This window comes from Bicyclus anynana, chromosome 6 (genome assembly GCF_947172395.1).
Source record: "Bicyclus anynana chromosome 6, ilBicAnyn1.1, whole genome shotgun sequence".
NCBI lineage: Eukaryota > Metazoa > Arthropoda > Insecta > Lepidoptera > Nymphalidae > Bicyclus > Bicyclus anynana.
Window position 1 is genome coordinate 14,841,445 of NC_069088.1, and position 22,691 is coordinate 14,864,135.

At 35.1% G+C, this 22,691-nt stretch overlaps 1 protein-coding gene across 2 annotated transcripts in view; it reads right to left on the minus strand.

Annotated features, from left to right (window-relative positions):
• Positions 1-22,691, minus strand: part of LOC112054356 (kinesin-related protein 4) — a 38,564-nt gene that overhangs the window by 2,719 nt on the left and 13,154 nt on the right. Inside the window, exons 10-27 of one of the 2 annotated variants that reach the window (XM_024094125.2) lie at positions 21,967-22,026; positions 20,701-20,810; positions 19,362-19,529; positions 18,483-18,636; positions 13,028-18,407; positions 12,265-12,439; positions 10,941-11,076; positions 10,034-10,133; positions 9,616-9,646; positions 8,856-8,955; positions 6,300-6,339; positions 5,463-5,628; positions 4,824-4,929; positions 3,562-3,733; positions 2,940-3,105; positions 1,089-1,215; positions 236-321; positions 18-110 (exon numbers count right to left, since the gene is read on the minus strand). In XM_024094125.2, coding sequence (XP_023949893.2) covers positions 18-110; positions 236-321; positions 1,089-1,215; positions 2,940-3,105; positions 3,562-3,733; positions 4,824-4,929; positions 5,463-5,628; positions 6,300-6,339; positions 8,856-8,955; positions 9,616-9,646; positions 10,034-10,133; positions 10,941-11,076; positions 12,265-12,439; positions 13,028-18,407; positions 18,483-18,636; positions 19,362-19,529; positions 20,701-20,810; positions 21,967-22,026 — 7,370 coding nt within the window. Of the gene's footprint in view, positions 1-17; positions 111-235; positions 322-1,088; positions 1,216-2,939; positions 3,106-3,561; positions 3,734-4,823; positions 4,930-5,462; positions 5,629-6,299; positions 6,340-8,124; positions 8,486-8,855; positions 8,956-9,615; positions 9,647-10,033; positions 10,134-10,940; positions 11,077-12,264; positions 12,440-13,027; positions 18,408-18,482; positions 18,637-19,361; positions 19,530-20,700; positions 20,811-21,966; positions 22,027-22,691 lie in introns of those variants that run through there. The other variant, XM_052882152.1, reaches the window with a different exon arrangement.

A 22,691-nucleotide genomic window follows, 5' to 3' on the forward strand; every position in this document is an offset into this window, starting at 1 on the left:
AGAGTTACGATGGATACCTGCACAATGGCGCTGCCGGTGGCCACGTAGTGCGGCGCGGCAGACAGTTGCTGCTCCAGCTCGCTCTTCTGCTGGGACAGCTTCTGCAAAGCCTGCAAAACATATTAATATAACAATATATTAATTTTAGAACACGTGTCTTTAACATTTTTATTAATTTACGTACAAATATAACCCCAGAGTTATAGGAAATACTCCGGTATAAAGTAGCGTTTACCATTTTGAGGTGTTTCAATTCTAGCGCTTGTTGGTCCACTGCCACGTGTTTGGAAGTGTCTCTTTCCACTTGGTATGTTAGTAAGTCTGAAACAAGAATTATAAAGTATTTTTATAAATATATATAAAAAAAAACACCCGCGTGGTTCCCGTATGGGATAAAATATAGCTCTCGAGGGATAGTGTAGCTTCCCAACAGTGAAATGATTTTTCAAATCGGTTCAGTAGTTTCAGAGCCTATTTAGTGCAAACAAATAAACAATCCAATCTTTCCTGTTAATAATATTAGTATAGATAAACAGTGTAAAACCGGAATCAGGTGGCATGACGACATCAAGCGAGTTGCAGGGATTCGCTTGTGATGCGGCTCAGTATTGTGATTTTTGGAAGTCCCTACAAAAGGCCTATGTCCTGCAGTGGACGTCCGTCGGTGATGATGATGGATGATGATGGTGATGATGGATGATGATGGTGGAAGAGCCGTGATAGCCCAGTGTATATGACCTCTGTCTCCGATTCCGGAGGCTCCAACTTTTCAGTTGTGTGCAATTTAAGAAATTACATATCACGTGTCTCAAACAGTGAAGGAAAAGCATCGTGAGGAAACCTGCATACCAGAGAATTTTCTTTATTATCTGCGTGTGTGAAGTCTGCCAATCCGCGTTGGGCCAGCGTGGTGGTCTATCGGCCTAACCTCTGCAGCGAGCCGAATATGGGTTGATAATGATGATGATGATGGTGGTGATGAAAGTGATGGTGGTGATGGCGGTGATGGTGGTGATGACGGTGATGATGGTGGTGTTGATGGTGTTGATGGTGGTGATGATGGATAAAGCTGATGAAAGCTAAGCTACCGTCGCTAGTGTCGGTGGCGACGTCGCTGGTGGCGGCCGACGTCCGGCGCTGGTCGTGCAGCACCTGCCGCCGCCGCCGCAGCCCCGTTGACGCACCCTCCGCCTCGCCGCGCTCCAGCAGCTTCGCCTGCGGGACATTACATATTAACCCTTGATACTCTATAGATCGAGACTTTTTAGTCTGTGCAATCCTACTAGTATTACAGGAAGAATTTTTTTTTAGTACATATATTTTTATATTTTGTACATAAACAAAATTTAATGAACACGTATTTTTTCTTTTTTTTTTTACTCAAAAATAACAAAGTTATCGTTAACTAAAGTTATTTACGTTTAAACAGAATTTGAGGGTCACCCTATCGCTGTACTAGGTAATAGGCAACTACAAAATCAGCTGGTAGGTACTACGTTAGCGAGCACCCGCGCCGAGGGCCGTTGACCTTTGTGCGTTTATTTTATTTTTGTTTGATACCTATTATTTTTTATAATAATTAAAGGTCATCACTTTTGAGCTGAGTACCGATATTCTCTTCATACTTTATTGGGCTTAGGACCATCAATAATGCCTGAAGTGCATGCGTAATAATAATAAAAACTATGAACTTTCGATTGAAATAATGAAATACAAATGATGATTATTATTACGCAAACTTTTGCATTAAAGACGTATTTAAAAAATTGTAATCAGCTTATTTACATTAATCAATGATATCTACTTACTAAGTTTGTTTTTGTTAATTTTAAAATGTTAATCACTGTATTTTAACAATTGTTCGAAATGAAGTCCATTCCTTTCAAGGCACAACCGAACACGTTTTAATAAATTAGTTTATTTAAAACACTTGTTCCTGTCATTAGGCACTGCGGGGTTCAGGATTCCTTGAGCTCGTAGCCTAGGAACACAATACAGTCGCATCATTTCGTAATATTCGCGATTTGAAAATCCCGACATAGTGGCTTGCACATGCGATTTATTAATTAGGTAACTTAAATGCGCACGCGACGGCAGATTGTCTGTCACTGGTCGCCCATCGGCAATTCGGTAGGCGTCCTCAGGGATTTTTCGATCCCCTCACCTCTGCCGCCCCCGTCAGCCGAAGCCGAAGCGATATGCCTACGGCCGGTATTTCTTTGTCGGCGTCTTGCAAAGTGCCGCCAGCATTTGCGCAGTTTGTTTGGTAATGTGTCCATTATTTTGTTATTTCTGAGACATAAATTGATAAAAAAAAATTACATAAAATGTATCGAACTGTTTGTAGATTTATGTTCTATTAATGATACAGAACCACGAAAAAAAATATTCGCACTAAAGACCGAATCACCCTGTATAAACCTTAAAGTTTGTATGGATGTTTGGATGTATGTTTGGATGTTTGTTACTCTATAACGCCGCTACTACTAAGCGATTTGGCTAAAATTTGGAATGAAAATGGATTTTACTCTGGATTAACACATAAGCTACTTTTTATCCCGAAAAAATCCATGGTTTCCCGAGATTTGCGATACCTGATGATTTTGATGATATGAATGTTTGTTACTCTTTCACGCCTCAACTACTGAACCGAATTAGTTGAAATTTGGTATTTTTGGCTTTTTATCCCGATAGTGTGCAAGCTGATACGGTGAAATCTTTGCGATGCGGCTCCATAGGCGTATATAGGGGGCGGGGGGGGGGGGGGGGGGGTCTACCGATATAAGATATATGATAAGATGGGCGCCAAAATACAGCCAGAGGCCAGCGTCCCCATAAACGAAATTTCTATATTGAGTGACGACTGTCCTCAGCGGAATGTCAGGGGCCAGGTCTCAGCAAACAATCCTAGATACGCCTACGTGCGGCGCTGACTGTACCTCGAGCGCAGCCTTGGCCTCTCTGAGCGCGCGGCACTGCTCGTCGCGCTCGCGCAGGTAGGCGGCGCACGTCTCGCACTCCTCGTCCAGCTCCTGGCAGCGCTGCCGCAGCTGCGCCAGCTCGCGCTCGCACGCCGCCAGCGACGCCAGCGCCGTCTCCAACTCTCTGCCGAATAGGGTACTTGACTCATTATCAATCAATTCAATATATTTAGTACAGACTTCACACACGTAGAGAATTAAGAAAATTCTCTGGTATGCTTAGGTTTCCTCACAATGTTTTTCTTCACCGTTTAACTTTTATTTATTGATATCGATATATTTCGGTTTAATATTCTATATATTAATCCGAAATATATCGATATTAATAAATAAAAGTTAAGGGTTTCTTTTAACTTAATTTAAATATCACGTATTTTTTCAAATTTTCCAAACGTCAAAAACGCTGTCGTCCATTTTATGACGTAACTAATACCCTTGATGTACTAAACGTCGAACTAATTGTTAACTAATATTTTTCAAACGCTCTATTTGTATGAGGTTTACTGTAGTGCTGAGCTCAGGAGTGAGCCGAATATGGGTTGATGATGATGATGATAATGAATCAACCTTGACAAGTTACCTGTCTTTGCCGGAATGTTTGTCCAAAGCCTTCTGCATTTTGGCCAAAGTCAACTTAAGGTCCTGTTTCTTGAAGCGCAGCTCTTCGATGGTTTTCATCAATTTCCTGTTTTTCTCCACCTCCACGTCGTAGGACATCCTGTCCACTACGACGGAGTGCAGGTTCGCCCAGTCTGAGGCAATAAGAGTTACACAATTAGCAAATAAGCATTTAATGCACTCAAATAGACATCATGGGGATGATGACTTGGTTTTTTTTTTTAAGTTAGCCCTTGACTACAATCTCACCTGATGGTAAGTGATGATGCAGTCTAAGATGGAAGCGGGCTAACTTGTTAGGTTTAGGAGGAGGATGAAAATCCACACCCCTTTCGGTTTCTACACGGCATCGTACCGGGACGCTAAATCGCTTGGCGGTACGTCTTTGCCGGTAGGGTGGTAACTAGCCACGGCCGAAGCCTCCCACCAGCCAGACCTGGACAAATTAAGAAAATCTCAATCTGCCCAGCCGGGGATCGAATCCAGGACCTCCGTCTTGTAAATCGACCGCGCATACCACTGCGCCACGGAGGCCGTCAATGATCGTCGTTGGTTTGAATAATTGATTTTTATGAGACATTCGGGTAAATAAGGTTAATATTAACTAATTGGCAGACTTCACACACGTAGAGAATTAAGAAAATTCTCTGGTATGCAGGTTTCCTCACAATGATTTTCTTCACCGTTTGAGACGTGATATTTAATATCTTAAAATGAAAATTGATACACAACTGAAAATTTGTTGTTTGACCGAATTCGAACCCACACACTCCAGAATCGGAGGCAGAGGTCAAATTCACTGGGCTATCTCGGTTCTATTATGCAGGATCCTCCAGGGTTTTATTCTTTATCATAAATTAATTTAAAATATTAAAGGAACATGTGTTCTAAAATGAATATTTTCAGTGTAAATAATATTTCTTTTGTAAATAGATCTTAAAATGTGCCCCTTATACGTATCCTTATAATAATGACGTATTTATGTTTTAAAATGCAAAGTTGTCACTTTGTTACCTAAAGACGTGTGTGACATGGATAGTCGGTATTATTTGAATTACTTTGTATGAAACATATTTTTTTTTTATTTTTGTAGTTAAAAAAAAACCTTAGTTAACCAGTTCGGTTCCTATAAGGGGTCTCGTTAATACCTTGAAGTTATGGAAAATTCTCCCGAGCACCCTGTATACGTGTACAGATTTAAATCATTATGTAAAACAGACCAACCTTCATCAGTATTGACTGCTGCGTGCGCAAAACTGGGTTTGCTCACGTGGTTGCCCACTGCACTGACACCACTGCTGAGCTTGGCTTGCAATTCTGCTAAATTTGTCTGCAAAAAATAAAACGAGTGTGCTCACAAAACTAAAGCAAAACTTCTTTAACTCTCGCTATCAACTTCCATTCGCCTCGCCAGATTACACTTTTAGTAACGTAACGGTAACCCTGCTTCCAGCTGCTTGCAAGTCAAAAAATCAAAATCAAAATTAACCAGACCAGGCAGTTTTTCTATACGAGCACCCAACTGAAGTTTACAATCCAAGGTCACTCCCAGGAAAACTGTGGAACTCTCCATTTCCAGTCAAGCGTAAAGAAGTGTTACTTTAAAAAGGCTTTCAACTCACTAGCTCACAATGGTGTTTTTAGAGCTCAATCTGGGTGTCTAGTATTAAAAATTGCTTTCTGATGATGCACAGGATGTAACTTCTTAACTCCGTGTTGAGAATTTTTATTGAAAGTTTCTTAGAAGAAAGAATAGCTACATACTTTATAAACAGTTATGATAAAGGGGTATAAAAAAACCCTACAAATTTTTGGTGTAACAAAGTACACATGTCATCTCACTCAATTAAAAAAAAAGCCAACCTCCAATTCTTTCTTCTCCTTCTTCAATTTCAAGCACTGCTCGTCCCTTTCGCGGAAGTACTGTGCACAAGTCTCGCACTCCTCGTCCAATTCTTGATACTTCTCCTTCAGCTCCTCCAGTTCCTTCTGACAGCACGCTAACTGCTTTTTCAGTTGAGTAACTTCACTGAAATATGAAACAACTTTCTAAGCCTTAAGGTTACCTACCTACCGGTTTGCTACCTTAAGGCTTGGCGACCGCAACCAGGTGCGACCAACTGCTTAGTATGAATTTTTATGTAGCACTAAACAAAGGCGGTTGCGCGACGCGGTCTCGGGATTTGTTTAGTGCTCCGTATAAATTCATACTAAACAGTGGTCATAGGTCGTGCGAGGTCGCAGGTCGCGGTCGCCAAGAACCGAAAGCTACCTTTAGGTTGCCTGACAAAGATTGCTACAACATTAGTGATTAAATAAGATTATCGATACATAATCGTACAGACATACAAGCAAAGGATTTCAAGATTTAACCACAAGTATAGGCCCTCGCTATGTTATTTAACCTTAGAATCCTTCTTCATTGAATAGGCTCTGAAACTACTTAACCAATTTGAAAAATCTTTCATTGTTGGGAAGCTACACTATGCCCTGATTGCTATAGGCTATATTTTATCCCAACCACACGGTTTAATATATTATTTTCAATATTAAGACACCATAAACACAACGCCTTATGCAAGGGTGGAAATACTCAACAACATGCTAGGTTCTTACGTTCATTTGCCGCGCTCGAGTAAATCCCAATATCGCCTTGGGCTCCCTTACTATATTAAACATACTCATACATTTTTTACTGACCTTTCAAAGCTATTATTTCGTGAAGATTCACGAGAGTTATCTGAAACAAAACATACAAGTGTAAGTATATAAAAGAAATATTATTTACCTACAGTTAGGCCAAAGAAAATTCTAATAGTTTGTCTACTTTCGGAAGTTCCTTTGCCCTTATAAAAAATAATATAATTGTGGTAAAATGTACCAGACAGCGTTTGACAGGCGTGTTGGCAAAGATTTTCTACTATTAGATATGTTAAGTGTCTACAAAATCACCTCAAAAAGTGAACTGAATTTAATTACCCCACTGAGCACACACATGTATAATTTTGTGTTAATTTAGATTATACGAGTATATTTAGTACGGATACGGATACGTGATAGCCTAGTAGATGTGACCTCTGCCTCCGATTCCGGAGGGCGTAGGTTCGAATCCGATCCGGATGCATGCACCTCCAACTTTTCTGTTGTGTGCATTTTAAGAAATTAAATATCACGTGTCACAAACGGTGAAGGAAAACATCGTGAGGAAACCTGCACACCAGAAAATTAAGAAAATTATCTACGTGTGAAGTCTGCCAATTCGCATAGGGCCAGCGTGGTGGACTATAATTGGCCTAACCCCTCTCATTCTGAGAGGAGACTCGAGCTCAGCAGTGACCCGATTATGGGTTGATAATGATGAGTATATTTATGTGTATATAGTTTTTACACTTCTTGAACACACAACTCGACATTGTAGACAATATTTAGGTTTTGTTTAAATAAATTTCATTGTTTACAATGCGACTAAATGAAATTAAGACAATTAGCCACTTTTGACTCAGATTCGATGTGCTAGTGACATATCTACAGTATAAAATCTTTGCGCGTTGGTATATAAAACTGATGGAATGTTTATTATTCAACAAAACAACGGTCCTCTAGTTTTTACAAACAAATAAGCTCAGTCTATTTTCTTACTACTGACTTACAAATTGATCTTTTTTACAAATCAACAGGAAATTAAATACAATAAATACTAAAAAAATAAAGTCGATACTCAATGAATTTTAATCTACCTATTATGACGATGATCATTTAGCAGAAAATGGTGCTTTACACTGTTCAAATCGCAACTAAGTATTGTGCGAACATAACACTGCGAATCACTCTATTAGCTATTTCAATTGCAATAAAGACGATAAATACTACATATTTATTTATTTATTCAGGTAGTCCCTCAGTATGTATGATTGATATATTTTTTTATCCTTAATTGATATATATATATATATTTATTTCTTCAATTCATCAATAGCTAATTAAAATTTTAATAATCACATTGTTTATGCTTATACACTACTCCAAGATTGTTGGGAGATATGCCCTGTAGCCTAGTCACACATCAATTCTGTCTAAAATCGCTTATGCTCCGAAAACTAAAAAAAATGTATGGGAATGACATTCGTCATCGATAGGTCACGTGATCAACCTGTCAATAAGACGTGTCATTCTCCATATTTCATGTTTGGTTGCGTTTGTAGTTAGAAGCGCTTGTTATAAAAGTGTAAAAACTCAATGAGTATAATTTTGAAGATCTTTTCAACTTCTACACTAGGCTATTATCATATTCAATGCATACGTAGACGCTGACGACGTAGAGCTGACGTAGGAGCCAATTTAACAGGAAACTTGAAATCTAGAAATAACATAATTATATATTTGTTTTTATAAAAGAACTAGCGGACCCGGTCAAGCTTCGCTTTGACTTATGTGCAATTCTTCCTTACCCCTACCCTACCCCTAACCTAACCCTACCCTACCCCTATCCTACCCCTTGACTTTTAAACGTTTGTATAGGAAATAGAAAAGGGTCGTTTTTATGGTTTTCCCGGCAATTAATCAAATTGTTCTCACCTTTTAAACTTTCCCTATACCACAAACATTTCAAGACCAAGATAAGATAAATCCGTTCAGCCGTTCTCGAGTTTTACGACCGGAAAAAGACTGTATTAGGCACTAATACAGTCTTTTCCGGCCGTATTTAAAAGATACGACAAATATTCCGCCGCTTTGGTCTATTGTCGACGTGTCACTTGGTTAGGGAGGCAGAACTGATGGGCGCAGTCAGTAGTCTGCCAATTTCCATTGGACCAGCGTGGTTGTCTAAGGCCTAACCCCTCTCATTCTGAGAGCTCGCTAACTGCTTTTTGAGTTGAGTGACTTCACTGAAATATGAAACAACTTTCTTAAGACTTAGGTTGCCTTATAAAGATTGCTACAACATTAGTGGTTAAGTAAGATTACCGACACATACATATATGAGAACGATTTTAAGATTTAACTACAAGTATAACCCCTTAAGAAATGAAATATCACATGTCACAAACAGTGAAGGAAAAACATTGTGAGGAAACTAGACATACCAGAGAATTTTCTTAATTCTCTGCGTGTGTGTAGTCTGCCAATTCGCATTGAGCCAGAGTGGTGGACTATTGGCCTAACCCCTCTCGTTCTGACAGGAGACTCGTGCTCAACAGTGAGCCGAATATGGGTTATTAATGATGATGATGAGTGAGGTAGTATGCGAGTGGTTACCGCGGTCGGGCGCGAGCTGCACGCTCCGGTGCAAGTCGTGCACGCTCTGGCGGCGGCGGCGGATTGCCGTCACGCTGCCAGACCGGGACAGCTCCTCCTCCTGTGGACAAACCATTACTTATAAATTGTAATAAATAATTGTAATTTTTATTCATAATTTGTAAAATGTATAATTGTAATTCTCTCATAATCATTCTTCATCTCATAAATATGTAATTCTCTCTCCACTTATAATTTAAAAATTTTAAAGTTCTCCTTTAAATTTTTTCTTTTGATTTTTGTCAAAATGTGTAAATTCAAATTTATATTTTGTTTTTTTCTTTCTATTTGTCAATTTTAATTTCTATTATTCGTACGACCTATACTTTTTGCATGCTATGGCTACCTATAAATAAAATTATATGTGTTATGCTACCCTTATTTGTAAAATATTTTGTATGTGTTCATATAATTTTGTTGGTGGTCCAAATAAATAAAAAAAAAAAATGAGCTCGAGCAAAATTACGCACTAGAGAAACAAAATTACTTCTAATTAAAAAAAAATTAAATTTTTGAAAGTTTGTTACAATTTTAACTTCTTGAATTCTACCTTGTTTTTTATACAAAAACACTAATGGATAATAGACATTGGATACATTCTATGTCTGTCCGTCCGTGTTTGTTCACCAGGCATTACACTGAAACTACTGAATGAATTCAAATGGTAGGTTGTGTTATATATATATAATGTAGGTAATGAAAAAAGTGTGTAAAATCTCACCTGATCATGCTTTGCAATGAAACTGTCGCGTCTGTAATAAAAAATATATATAATAAATTAGATCACATCAAAACTGAAAATTAAATGAAACCTTTAGAAAAATATTACTGTAATAAAGGTACATACATAAAACTGAAAGCGTCCGCTTGTTCTAAATAAAACATAAATTTTTCCCCAAAAATTTGTTTTATTTAGAACAAGCGGACGCCTGCAACTTTGTCCACCCTTAGACCTCTTTAATCCGGCCCTCTTGCAAAATCCGTTCTTAGCGGACGTCTATTAATTGTAAACTACCTCCCTGCTAAATTTCATCTATCTAGTTTCCCAGATTTCGAGAAGAATGACTTTTCGCATTTATATATTAAGATAGTTATATGGAAAATATTATTAAAAAAAAAAAAGAAAATCGACCACTCACCCTTGAACTGTTTTAGCTGGAGTACTTCTGTTGGAACTGCCTCCGTCCACATCCATCAACGAATCGTGGGTTAGCGGATGAGATTTCAATGAGGAGTGATCTGCAATATTATACATACAGTGTCAAGAGATTTAGCTATCGATAATGATCGTACCATAACGTAAGATCAGCATGTTTTAACGTAAGGCCAAACCTCCCTCCTTATCAACCCATATTCGGCTCAGTACTGAGCCCGAGTCTCCTCTCAGAATGAGGGGTTAGGCCAATAGTCCACCACGCTGGCCCAATGCGGATTGGCAGACCTCACACACCCAGAGAATTAAGATTATCGTCAAGTTTATGAGGATGACTATTTATGTGCCTAACTATATAACACTTTGTTTTTTGTAAAAAAAAAAAAAACTGAAAAGTTGGAGGGCCCTGGACTGGATTCAAACCCACACGATGTGTCCATGATACAATCTAAGATAGAAGCGGGCTAACTCGTTAGGAGAATGAACCCACACCCCTTTCGGTTTCTATTCGACATCCAACCGGGATGTTAAATGGCATGGCGGTACGTCTTTGCCGGTAGGGTGGTAACTAGCCACGACCGAAGCCTCCCACCAGCCGAAAATAAAAGATATGACCTCTGCCTCCGATTCCGGAGGGTGTAGATCCGAATGCGGGGTATGCCAGTTGTGGGCATTTTAAGAAATTAAATATGGTGTGTATGGTGAAGAAAAAACATCATGAGGAAATCTACATATCAGAGAATTTTCTTAATTCTATGCGTGTGTGAAGTCTGTCAATCCGCATTGGGGCAGCGTGGTGGACTATTCGCCTAATCCATGTTCTTTGAGAGGAGACTCGAGCTCAGCAGTGAGCCGAATATGGTTGATAATGATGATGATAACCGTATACGCACCTTCGCTGTCGTCACCGATCATTCGCTTCGAGTCGTGTATACTCTGTCGCCGGCGCCTGGCCGTCTCCGCCGTCGCTTCCAGTGAAATGCGCCGTTTGCCGATCTGAACTTCCTCCTCTAATTCAGCTACTCGAGTCTACGGCAATTGCATACGTTTTTTAATAGAATATTTGCCACATTTTTAACCGACTTCCAAAAAGGAGGAGGTTCTACGTTCGGCTGTATGTATGTTTTTTTTTATTTTTTTTTTTTATTATGCGATAATTCCGTCAATATCAGTTTGAAGGCGGTGCCAATCCAGTGTCATGTTTTAATTAAAGCCGTTTCTGAAAGAACTACAGAAATTTTGTAATTTATACGGCTTGAATTAAAACTTCACTGGCTTGGCACCACCTTCAAACTGATCAGAAGGTATCACATAGGTAAGAAGTTATTTCTTTCTTTTCAGTTTAGGTTATTTTTCGAGTTGAAAGTCGGTTGAATTTATTTTATTAAAATTTTTATTTTTTATATAATATGACCAATATTGCCATTCCCCTCCAACTAGTCGGGAAAGACTGTGCTAGGAGTGGATACGACAATAGACCAACGAGGCGGGGATCGAACCACCACCCCTCGGTGATGAGGCCAACCACACTTACCTTGAGCTATTGAGGCTATTAGCCTCAATAGCTCAAGGTAAGTGTGGTTAACTGCCACATGAAACCACAGGCATGTCTCTCAATAAGTTCAAATTTTTTATTAAACGCAAGCCGCATGTACAATTATAGTATAATAGTACCATCCACTCCACAATCATGTAGAATTCCACTTAAAAACTGGCCTATTTTGCTTTGACAGTTTTAGAATTATTGGCAAAGAAAATTAAACCTAAAGGCCTTTATATATAGTCCAATATTCAATAAAATCCCAAATTCAGAGCAAATTCAACCTTAGGGATTGAGTTTAAGGTTGAATTTGCAAACTACTTCAATAGTGCAAAGAAGTTGTGTTTGGCAGTCATTAAGTGGAGACATTTTTTGGTCGCTGATTGTGCATTCACTTTTTAATAGGAGATCGATATAGCCAATACAAAGTCGGCCCCGGGAACCCAGGTATACCCCCAAAGTATATGTATATATGGGGTATTAATAAGGATCTGATTAAATAGTTGGCTTAATAAAAGTATATTTCTTAAAAAAAAAATATTTGCTTAATCATTCTGCTTGCTACACCAGCAGTATCAAAGCGGCGAAGTAACATTTGAAGATGTATTATTTTTTCTGTTACCAACAAGTTTAACAAACAAGAAAACGAACGAAAAAGTGAATAAATAAGTGTTTACCTCTAACAACAAATTCGAACTTTTCAATTTCACAATTTCATCTGTTGATGATTTCAAATCATTGGACAACTTTTCACATTCAGTCTCAAACGATTTGCATTTGCGAATCACTTCCTCCAGTTTCAAGTCCTTTTCACAGGACATTTTGTCGTCTATTTCTTTCTGTTTTTGTAGTCTAAAAATCAAGAACATAAAATTGATTAATGAATCAAAAAACCAAACAACCGAGTGAAAATAATGAAAAAACAGTGAAGTAACATCAGTGAATCACTCGCAGATTAAAGACGAATCTAATGATACCAATGGCGTGCACTTCATAGATGCATAAATGCAATGCATACCCTGAGGATTCATTACGAACCTATATTGGACGACGAATTTTCCATTTTGTAAAATTTGTACGTGTACTGCCTACCCTAGTTAAAAACCTTGTGCACGCTACTGAATGATACCCCATGATTTGAAATCCGTCGAACGTTTTAAGCTGTACAGAGTTAAAATATAACATTCTTTTCCTACTAATATTATGAACTTTTCACTATATTATTAGGTATACGTAAAATATTCACTATATTGTTAGGTATACATAAAATATAGATAGGTTTGAGGGAAACACTGTCGAGAGACCTAGGAAGGCGACGAAAATTGGGTGGAATAGCCTCATTAATTTATACGAAAATAATAATGAGACCATAAATGTATTAACAGTGTGATCTTTATGTAAAATGGTCCAAACGTGCAGAACAGTATTAAGAAATATTACCTTATTATCATCCTGCTTTGAATTTCTGCAGTTTTTTCGTGTGTTTTTATATTCATTTCTAAACGAGAACAATTTTGAGATTTTTCTTTTATTTGCTCTTGTAACTGGTTAATCAACACAGCCAAGTTTTCTTTGGCCTGGCTCAACGTTTCAAATTCCCTTCTCATTTTTTCTGTAGTAGCTGAGTTTTCCTTGATAGTATCTTTTAAAACCAAAATATCCTCTGTCATCTTATCCAAATCAATCTTATTCTGTTTGATTACATCACCCGCTTTATCCAATTCAATTGAATATTTTTCTTTTTCTTTTACAACAATTTCGTTGATATATTTTAATTTCTCAATTTCATTTCGTAATTCAGACGTACACTTGAGAAGTTGTGAAATCTTGGATTCATTTTCATCAAGATTTTTTTTATTGTAATCTTCGAGTTTAGTTTCTAATGACGATATTACCGTTTCTTTAGTCATTAAGGTTGCTTTTAATCCAGTAAGTTCCTCTCTTAATTCATTTATTAATTTGGTATTGGTAACAATTACTTCATCTTTCTTTAGATTGCTTGTAGATAAACTTTCTACTTGAGAAATTTGTACTTTAAGATCTTCTTCTTTTTTTGATAGTTCCAACCGCATTTTGTAATTTAGTCCGTTCACTGCTGTACAATCTCTGGTAATATTGCATAAATCTTTTTCTTTTTCGATTAACATAGTTTTCAACTTATTTATTTCAGCAGTGAGTTCCTTTTGCAACGACTCATTGCTTGTGTTGTTAAACGCATGCTCAAATAATAGTTCTATGAGTTTATTCGTTGGCAATGAGAAATTCATTTTTACATTTATTATATTCCTATTAACAAGTTCAAGAAAACCTTTTTCAATTTGCTTCCGAAGATCTTCTTCTCTTTTAACAATATCTAGGGTGACAGCTGCGTTAATATCTTGTATTTTTTCTTTTTGCTTTTGTAATAAATTAAATTCCTTTTCTTTTTCATCAAGTTGTGTTTTTAATATTTCATAGTTCTCGTTGACGGTCTGCGTGTTTTTAAGAATTTCTTGAATGTCATCGTCTAACTTAGTGTTATCATTTCTCAATTTTTCCATTTCAGTAGCATGGTTTTGATGCAGTTGTTGTACTGCATTTTCAAAAACCGTTGTACCAGAAAGTCCGAATTCTCTATCAATTACTTTCAAAAAATTGTCTTTAAATTGAATAAGGATGTCAATTTCGTTTCCATCGCTCAAATCAGAAATATTACTTCTCACATGGGAAACTACATTGGCCATGGTTTGTAAGTAGATATTTTTTTCTTGTAATTCTTTTGCAATACTTGAATTTTTCGTTTTTAATTCATCAATAGTAATTTGCAAAGTATGCTTTGAATTTTCAAAGTCTTTTAATTTATTCGTTAAATTCTCGACTTCATTAGCGTGTTTAATTTCTATATAATCATATAATAGTTTCATGATATCTATTACTTTTATATCACAAGCAATACTTTCTTTATCAGCTCCCGTTATTTCAGCATAATAAACAAGACACTTTTCTTTATCAATGGTAAACGTTGCCAAAGCTTCGCCCGTAATATCTGGCATATTGCATTTAATATCTTGTGGACTTATACTTTCGAAATCATCATAGGAATACATGTGAGAATTTTCGATATTATCATCCAAGTCCATATGACCAATAGTTAGGTTGCTACGATCTAAATGGTTCTTTATAGTAGTAACTTCTTCTTTTAATTCTATACAATCTTCTTTACCAGCATGCAATTCATTTTGTAAACTGCATATTTTGTTACATCGTGAGGAACTGTCGGAATCGCTATAACTGCGATTTAATTTTATATGCGACTCTGATGCCAACTTATTTTCTAAATTTAATATAACTTCATTTTTTAATTTGCACTGAGTGCATGTAATTTCTTTCTCAGTATGATTAAAGTCTGCTATTTTTGTCTCTAATAATAATAAGTTTTCGGTAAGTTTAGAATTAATTTCTTTAAGGGAATCATAATCTTTTTTAAGATCATCTAATTCAGAAATACTTTCAAATACCTGATTAGATAAACAATCATTTTCCTCTTGTAAAAGCTTTAATTCGTTGTTTTTGGTTATTAAAGTCTGTGAAATCGTCGTTATTTCATTTTGTTTAGTAAAGGATTCCTTTTCTAAAATACTTAATTTTTGTACAAGAACTTCAGTCGACGGTAATTCTAAAGCTAGATCACGGTATTTTTGTTCAATATCTTGTTTTTGAGATTCAAGTTCTTTTATAATTCTCATCTTTAAATCAATTTCTTTTCTATGATTTTCTAAGATTGTACGAATGTCTTCTTCATGGTTACATTTATAACATACATCAATACCATTTTGGTTAAAAACTACTTCACTTTGTATTTTAAAAGGACTACTAATTGTATCAGTCGTAGGAACATTAGATTTTTTATTTAAAGCATATTCATCCACAAGGTCACGCAATTTACTATTTTCATATTGAAGGGATTCTAATGATTCGTATATTTTTTTATATTCAAAAGGTTGCATTTCCATCTGAGAATGTAACAAATCGTGTTTGGTTATGTCATTTACGAGTAAGCTAGTTTGACAGGCTACCTCACTACAAGCATACATTTGAGTAACATCTAAGCATGTTTGATCATTACCAACCAAAGTGTTATCACAAGTTGTTAATGTGATATTGGTGTCTAACATTAAAAGATCACCATCTAAAATAGACTCGTTTTTGAATTTAGAAGTAATATCTAGTGTGTTAGGTAAGGAATATCGTTTGAAACTTTCGTTTTGTTTGTGTATATTTTCTGATTTCAGTAATATCATCAAATTTTGTAATTGATTTTTAAAGGCTGGTAAATCTTTTTGACATACATTATGAAATCGATTGTGGAGATGTTGCAAGAACTTTATTTGAGATGTTAAAGACTTATTCTCTGCGTATGTAGTTGCGGTTAATGTGGACAAGTTAGTGCGATGGTTGACTACTTTTTTTTGTAATTCTTGTGTATTTTCTAAAAGTAACTGTACCTCTTTTTGGACCTCGTTTTGATCTTTAAGAAGATAATTGTTTGCAATTTCTAACTCTTGAATTCGGCTTCTCAGATTACTATTTTCTGCATGTAACAAAGTTAAATCTGCCGACAACTTTGTGCATTGACAAATATATTTTAAATCTGTACTAGTACTCGAGGAACTTTCTAAATTATCGTTTTCAACTTGAATATAACCAATAATTTGTTGCGACAGAATATCGCAACAAATTGTTAAAAGGCTAGGAGGAGAAGTTAATAGACGTTTTGAAATATTCATTTGATTCCTATTTACAAAATTACTTTGTGTGATTGGAATGGATTGCATCTGTAACTCTAAGCATTTTGTTTTGAGTTCCGATTTTTCTAGTTCTAGAGTTTTTATTTGATTTATCATGGTTAGTTCGTTCTCTCTGAATTTTTCCTTCCATTCTTTAGCTTTGTTTTCTATGATTTCAATTTCATTAGTCTTTGATATTAAATCATTTCGTAATTCGGTCAAAATCGTATTACTTGTGTTTAAATTTTGTGACAATACTTTACCGTCATTTTGAATATTCTTTATTTCCTCAGATAGATCAAAGTTGCATTTTTCTAAATTAGAGATGTCTAGTAACAAGTTACTGTTTTCTTCGGTGAGTTTGTGAATTTCTTTCTTTGCATCAGTCAATATTTCCCGAATATTGTCGCGTTCCATGGTATATTGTGAATTTAATGATAGTATATTATCAGCAATATAATCAAAAATCAAAGCTATTTGTTCACATGACACGTTTTCAATATTGTTTTTAAACTCACTTAATAAACTAGTTTCCATGTCAAGTTGTGAAGCTAAAGCAGTAACTTTTTCTATTACAGTTGTGAGTACTAAATTACGGTTTTTCGTGATTTCATGAATTTGTTGTAAATTATTAGTATTTGTTGATGTCAGCTTAGATTCAAATTCTATTTTTAGATTATTTAATTCCAAGGCTTTGTTTTGTAAATTGTTATTAAGATACTCTAGGGTTACTTTTATTTTATTCACAAGATTATCCATATTTAATTTTACATCTCGATGTGTATCCTCGTTGTTAGTTTCACTATGATTGGAAACGATTATATTATTTAAGCATTCGCCATCCTTATAAAATACATCTATGGTATTGTTAAGGTCATCAATTTGAGATGTTAATTTCATAATAATGGTTTGATGGTTATCAACTAGAGCACGTAAATCGTTTTTTTCTTTTACTATATCCAAGGCAATAATTTCTAATGATGTTAAATTTTCGGTTAATGTTCCAAAAGCGGATACTAAACTGTCAATAATTTCCGGAACTTCTAATATTTTTCCGGAGAGTAATCTTATTAAATTTTGTAACTGTACAGAGACTCTTGCAAAATTTTCTTGTGCGGCTTTCTCTTCATTTTTCATTTCAGTAATTATATTATCTTTAGTTTTATTATGCTTTTTTAGAGTAAGAATTTCTTGGGATAAATTGTCTACTTTAATTTCAAGATTTTCCTTATCTTGTTGTTTTTTCATCAATTCGGAAGTTAAATCCTCTTTACATCTTGTTAAATTTGCTACATTATTTGAAAGTTTATCTATTTCTATATCTTTAAGCTTTTGAACTTCCGTTAGCTGTGTTTTAAGTTGTTGTTCTACATTCAAAAAATTATTTTTAGTTACTATAAAATTATTGACTTCAGTAATGTTATCTTCTTTCAATGTTTCAATTTCTTTAATTAGCATAGAAATTTCAGTTTTCTTACTTTCAATGTCTTTTTCTAAAGATTTATTATTATGAATAGTTTCCTCGTAAAGTGATGATTTTAATTTTTTTATCTCCTCGTTACGTAGATCCAAGGCTGACTTGAGACTATGTATAATATTTTTCATGTTTTCATTGCTAGCAATAAACAGCTCTTCATTTGCTATCATAGTTTCTATGTCACTTTCATTTATTTTATTAATACTATCATTGTACGATTCAATGTCAGCTTTTGCCATTTCAGTGACTGATTTCTGACTTTCAATGGTCCTATTTAAATTGTTTATGGTCAACTCGTTTAACTTATTTTGGTTCTCCAGGTATGTAACTTTTTCTTTAAAATCAGAAATCATATCCTGTAATTTCTTATTAATATTTTCTAAAGTATTTATTTTAATATTTTGTGCATGTAAATTAGCTTCTAATTGCAAAACAGATTGATTTTTGATGATAGAATTTACATCAGATTCCTCATTTATAATACTGTTTTCATTATCACTATTGACTAAAGATATGTCTCTAGACATATCCATCAGATGTACTAGATCTTTTCCTATGGCCTTTGAAGATATTTTACCTGAAAAATTAAAATAACCAGGTAATAAATAAAGTTATACAAAGTGGCGATATGCAAAAGGAAAGAATTACAAACCTATTTTTTCATGTATCTTTTTAGCTTCATGTTCTTTTAAGAGAGAAAGTAGTTCTTCTTCTCTACTCTTGGCTTTTTTTTGTAATGTTTCGTAACTTACTTCCCAGTCCGTTAGTTTCGTTGAATAGTTTTCACACGCTGTTTCTAAACTAGACTAAAATCAGAAAATCGAAATGGTAAAAAAGAATTTGTGATAAAGTTTAATTAGTAATTAAATATTATGTTAAACTGATATTGAGTATATTGGTCACTCATATTTAAAATAGTGTTTTATAAAAATGGTAAAGACTATCTTTACCATTTTTATATTATTTTTTATTTTATATAGTTTCATGGAAATAACCTTTTATGCTAATCCAACGATGAAAATTGGAAGACAGTTAATCCATAGTAGGAGTTCAAGAACATAGGATACCATTTATTTAGTGAAAATGTTCCCTTTCTGAAGGATAGAAAACAATCCACATGTTATTTATCACCTTTTGGTATTTTACCTACCTATTTATGCATTATGATGTCAGCCGAATTTTTTTCATAAAACATTTTATATGTGGAAGTTTAACTTTACTACCAATAAGCCTCTAAATAGTTATTACGAAGTCTCCGGTCATAAATTTCAGCTTTATGATTAGATGATTAATAGGAAACCAGAAATATGATATTTGTATTTTATTGACCATAAACACCATAAAACTTGCCATAGGATCGATTTTTGAGTTATTTTGATTATAAAACTTAACGCGTCTCTCTGTACGTTGATAAAATAACAATTATTGTTATAACATAAAATAATACATAATTATTTTTCTTGGTAGAAGTAGCAAAGCAATTTCTTAGATATCCTAAATAAAGTAAAAAAAAACATTTTAGGTTAGTTACCTTGGCAGAGGCGATATTTTGTATTTCTATCTCTGCTTCACTTATTCTTTTTTTTAATTGTTCCATTTCTTTATCCTTTTCTTGACTAATTTTTGAGAGTTCATTTATATTGTCTTGCAAATTAGAAATTTTTAATGATTTCCTCTCCAACTTTTCCATTAATTCAACCTAAAAATAATTAAGTGTTTAATTTACAAATTAAAATTAATCTTTGGAGGTCAATTTACATATCCACGTAACTTCGTGGGGTGCTACATTTATTATCATTATAATTATGAATCCAATTTAACGCCCCACTAAGCCAAGCCTCCTTGTAGGAGTATAGTTTGGACTCACCACACTGTTCAAATGTGGGTTGACAGGCTTACGGTGATGTATTATCATATAACAATCACTATCATCTTTGACGGCCGCGTGGCGCAGTGGGTAGTGACCCTGCACTCTACATCCACGGCCGTGGGTTCGATTCCCTCGACTGGAAAATATTTGTGTGATAAGCATGGGTGTTTTCCAGTGTCTGGATATATTTATACATTATACATATAAGTACAGTAGAACCCGTTTAATACGATTTCGCAATGAACAAACTAAAAACGCGTCTTAGACGGGAAAGCTTATTACGTAGAGAAATGACGGCATAGTGTTCATAGTTATTTTCTGATATAGTAACAGCCTTCTAAGCGTTATTCACGTTGGTTCATTTCACAGGTAATTTTTGTTCAAGGGCTTGTAGTCTATTAGGAAATTTATGAAAACATGACGTCTCAAGGTGTAGGGACTGGCGTAAAACGACGTATTACGATATAAATCGTTTCAAGCGTGATCGTCTTAAGCGGGTTCTACTGTATTTATATGTAGTATATAATTTATATGATAAAATCAGCTATCTTAGTATCCATACCACAAGCTACGCTTACTTTGTACTTATTTGTATGTGTGTATTGTTTAAGAATATTAAATTAATTATTTATATTATGACCGACAGCTTAACATGCTCTCTGCCATATGGGGGTGTAACAGCACCAACTTCCCAACAAGTTCTCAAAAGAGCAACTGTTGAGTTTCTTGCTGGTATCTTATCAGCAGAACCTGCCTTCCGAACCGGTGGTAGAATCTTTACAAATAGTCAACTGACGTGTCAAAAGTGCTTGTAAACTGAGCCTACTTGAAATAAATGATTTTTGATTTTTTCTTTTTTTTTTAAGTAAAGAATTTCTTGAAAGAAATGCTCAATATTTCATTGTATACACACTCAAACACAGGACTAGACCAGCAGTAAAACCAGTACTTTTTTTTCTATTCTTTACAAGTTAGAATCCTAGAACTAAAATAAACTTACGACATTCGGTGCGTAGAGTTTCTCTCTCTCTGTAAATTCTACAATGTCTTTCAAATTCCTCTCGGCTAATTTCGCGTTCTTTCTTAATATACAAGGCGGAGTTTTTGAATCTGTAATGAAATTAATATGCATTTTGCAGAAAACTATAAAATATTAAATCTACACAAATATTACTTGAGAGCCGTGATAGCCCAATGGTTATGACCTCTGCCTCTGATTCCGGATTGTGTGAGTTCGAATCCGATCCGGGGCATGCATCTACAACTTTTCAGTTGTGTGCATTTTAAGAAATTAATTCTACTAAACCGATTTAGAAAATGCTTTTAGCAATAGAAAGTCTCGGTGTTTGCGAGTGTCATAAAGCTCTTATGTGTAGTATTTGTACGTAGAGGACTTTCTGTCTAATCTGGGTTAAATCCCTTTTTTTATTAATTCAAGTAACTTTGTCAGCCAATAGCCAAAGTTATAGCCAAATATCTTACTAAACCCTATTTTTTCCAAAATAAAATTTAGCCTATGTTACTTGTGGATAATGTAGCTTTCAAATGGTGAAAGAATTTTTAAAACAGGTCCAGTAGTTTTTGAGCCTATTCATTACAATCAAACAAACATACAAACAAAGTTTTCCTCTTTATAATATTAGTATAGATAAAATTCTAACGTAGTAAAAGTATGTAAGAAAGTATTGTTTGTCCCCGCCTGTAGCACTATAAGGAATTTAATTACAATTTGATATAGATATTATGATACTTGTTTTTCTCTTTTCAGTTCTTTATTTTTTGTTTTTGTAATATATTTTTTTTCGGACTTCTTAGTTTCTTCAAGACTGACCTTTTATTATTTTAAATATAATTAAGATGGTTTAAAGACAATGTTATTCCTGACTTGAACACATTTTAGTTAAAATATGTTACTTCGATCGTTTCAATATAATCGCTACGCTTTTTGATAATTTGTGTTAAAACAGTAATGTAAACGTGATATAATATTTATATTTTTGTCGTCTTTTTACGGCCTTTCATTTGATACCCATATTGTTAGTTTAAGAAAAAAAAACTAAAACATCCTCCACCTTTTTTCAGTTACGGGCGCCATTTTGAAAATGTATATAGCCTATATCACTACCACAGTTCTGACAAATGACACTACATATGTCAAAAATCGTCCAGCCGTTAGGGCGTGCCGAGGAAATGGACATACATACATACGCTCGAAAAATATTACCCTCCTTCTGACGCAGTCGGGTATATATACATATCTGCTTACCATGGCACTGATGGATTGGCGAACACGTTTGTGCATCTATTGACGAGTCACTATCGCTATCTGTGAAAGATTCAAATTGAAATTAAATAAACAGAGATAAAGTGTCTATACACGTAATATTGACGCTCTTTATTCTTTAGTTTCCTTTTCACTGCTAAACTACTGAACCGATTTGAATGAAATTTGGTATGGAAACAAAGTAAGCCTTGGAGCAAAACATAGGCTACTTTTTCCCAGAATAATCCACGGAGTTAAAAAAAAAACTGATTTTAAGCGCACGAAGATTGCGAGCGTCCGCTATAGCTTGGCAAATTTATAAATTAAGCTAATGCTAATAGTAATTTTGGAAAAGTAACAGGATATCTGCGACCATTACTTTCAGAGCTACAAGGATTTAAAGGGTCAATTTTGCGGTGGTGCTAGGGATCGCTAAAAACCCCTCCATACTAAATGCACGAAATAATTACATCATAGCTGAGAGAGATCGTTAAACTGGTCCTGGGTTCGATTCCTAGCTGGGCTGATAAAAGTCTTCTTAATTGGTCCAGATCTGGCTGGTGGACGGCAAAGACGTATTGCCAATCGATTTAGCGTTCCAGTACGATGTCGTGTAGAAACCGAAAGGGGTGTGGATGTTCATCCAACTCTTAACAAGTTAGCCCGCTTGCATCTTAGATTGCATCATCACTTAGCATCAGGTGAGATTCTAGCCAAGGGCTAACTTG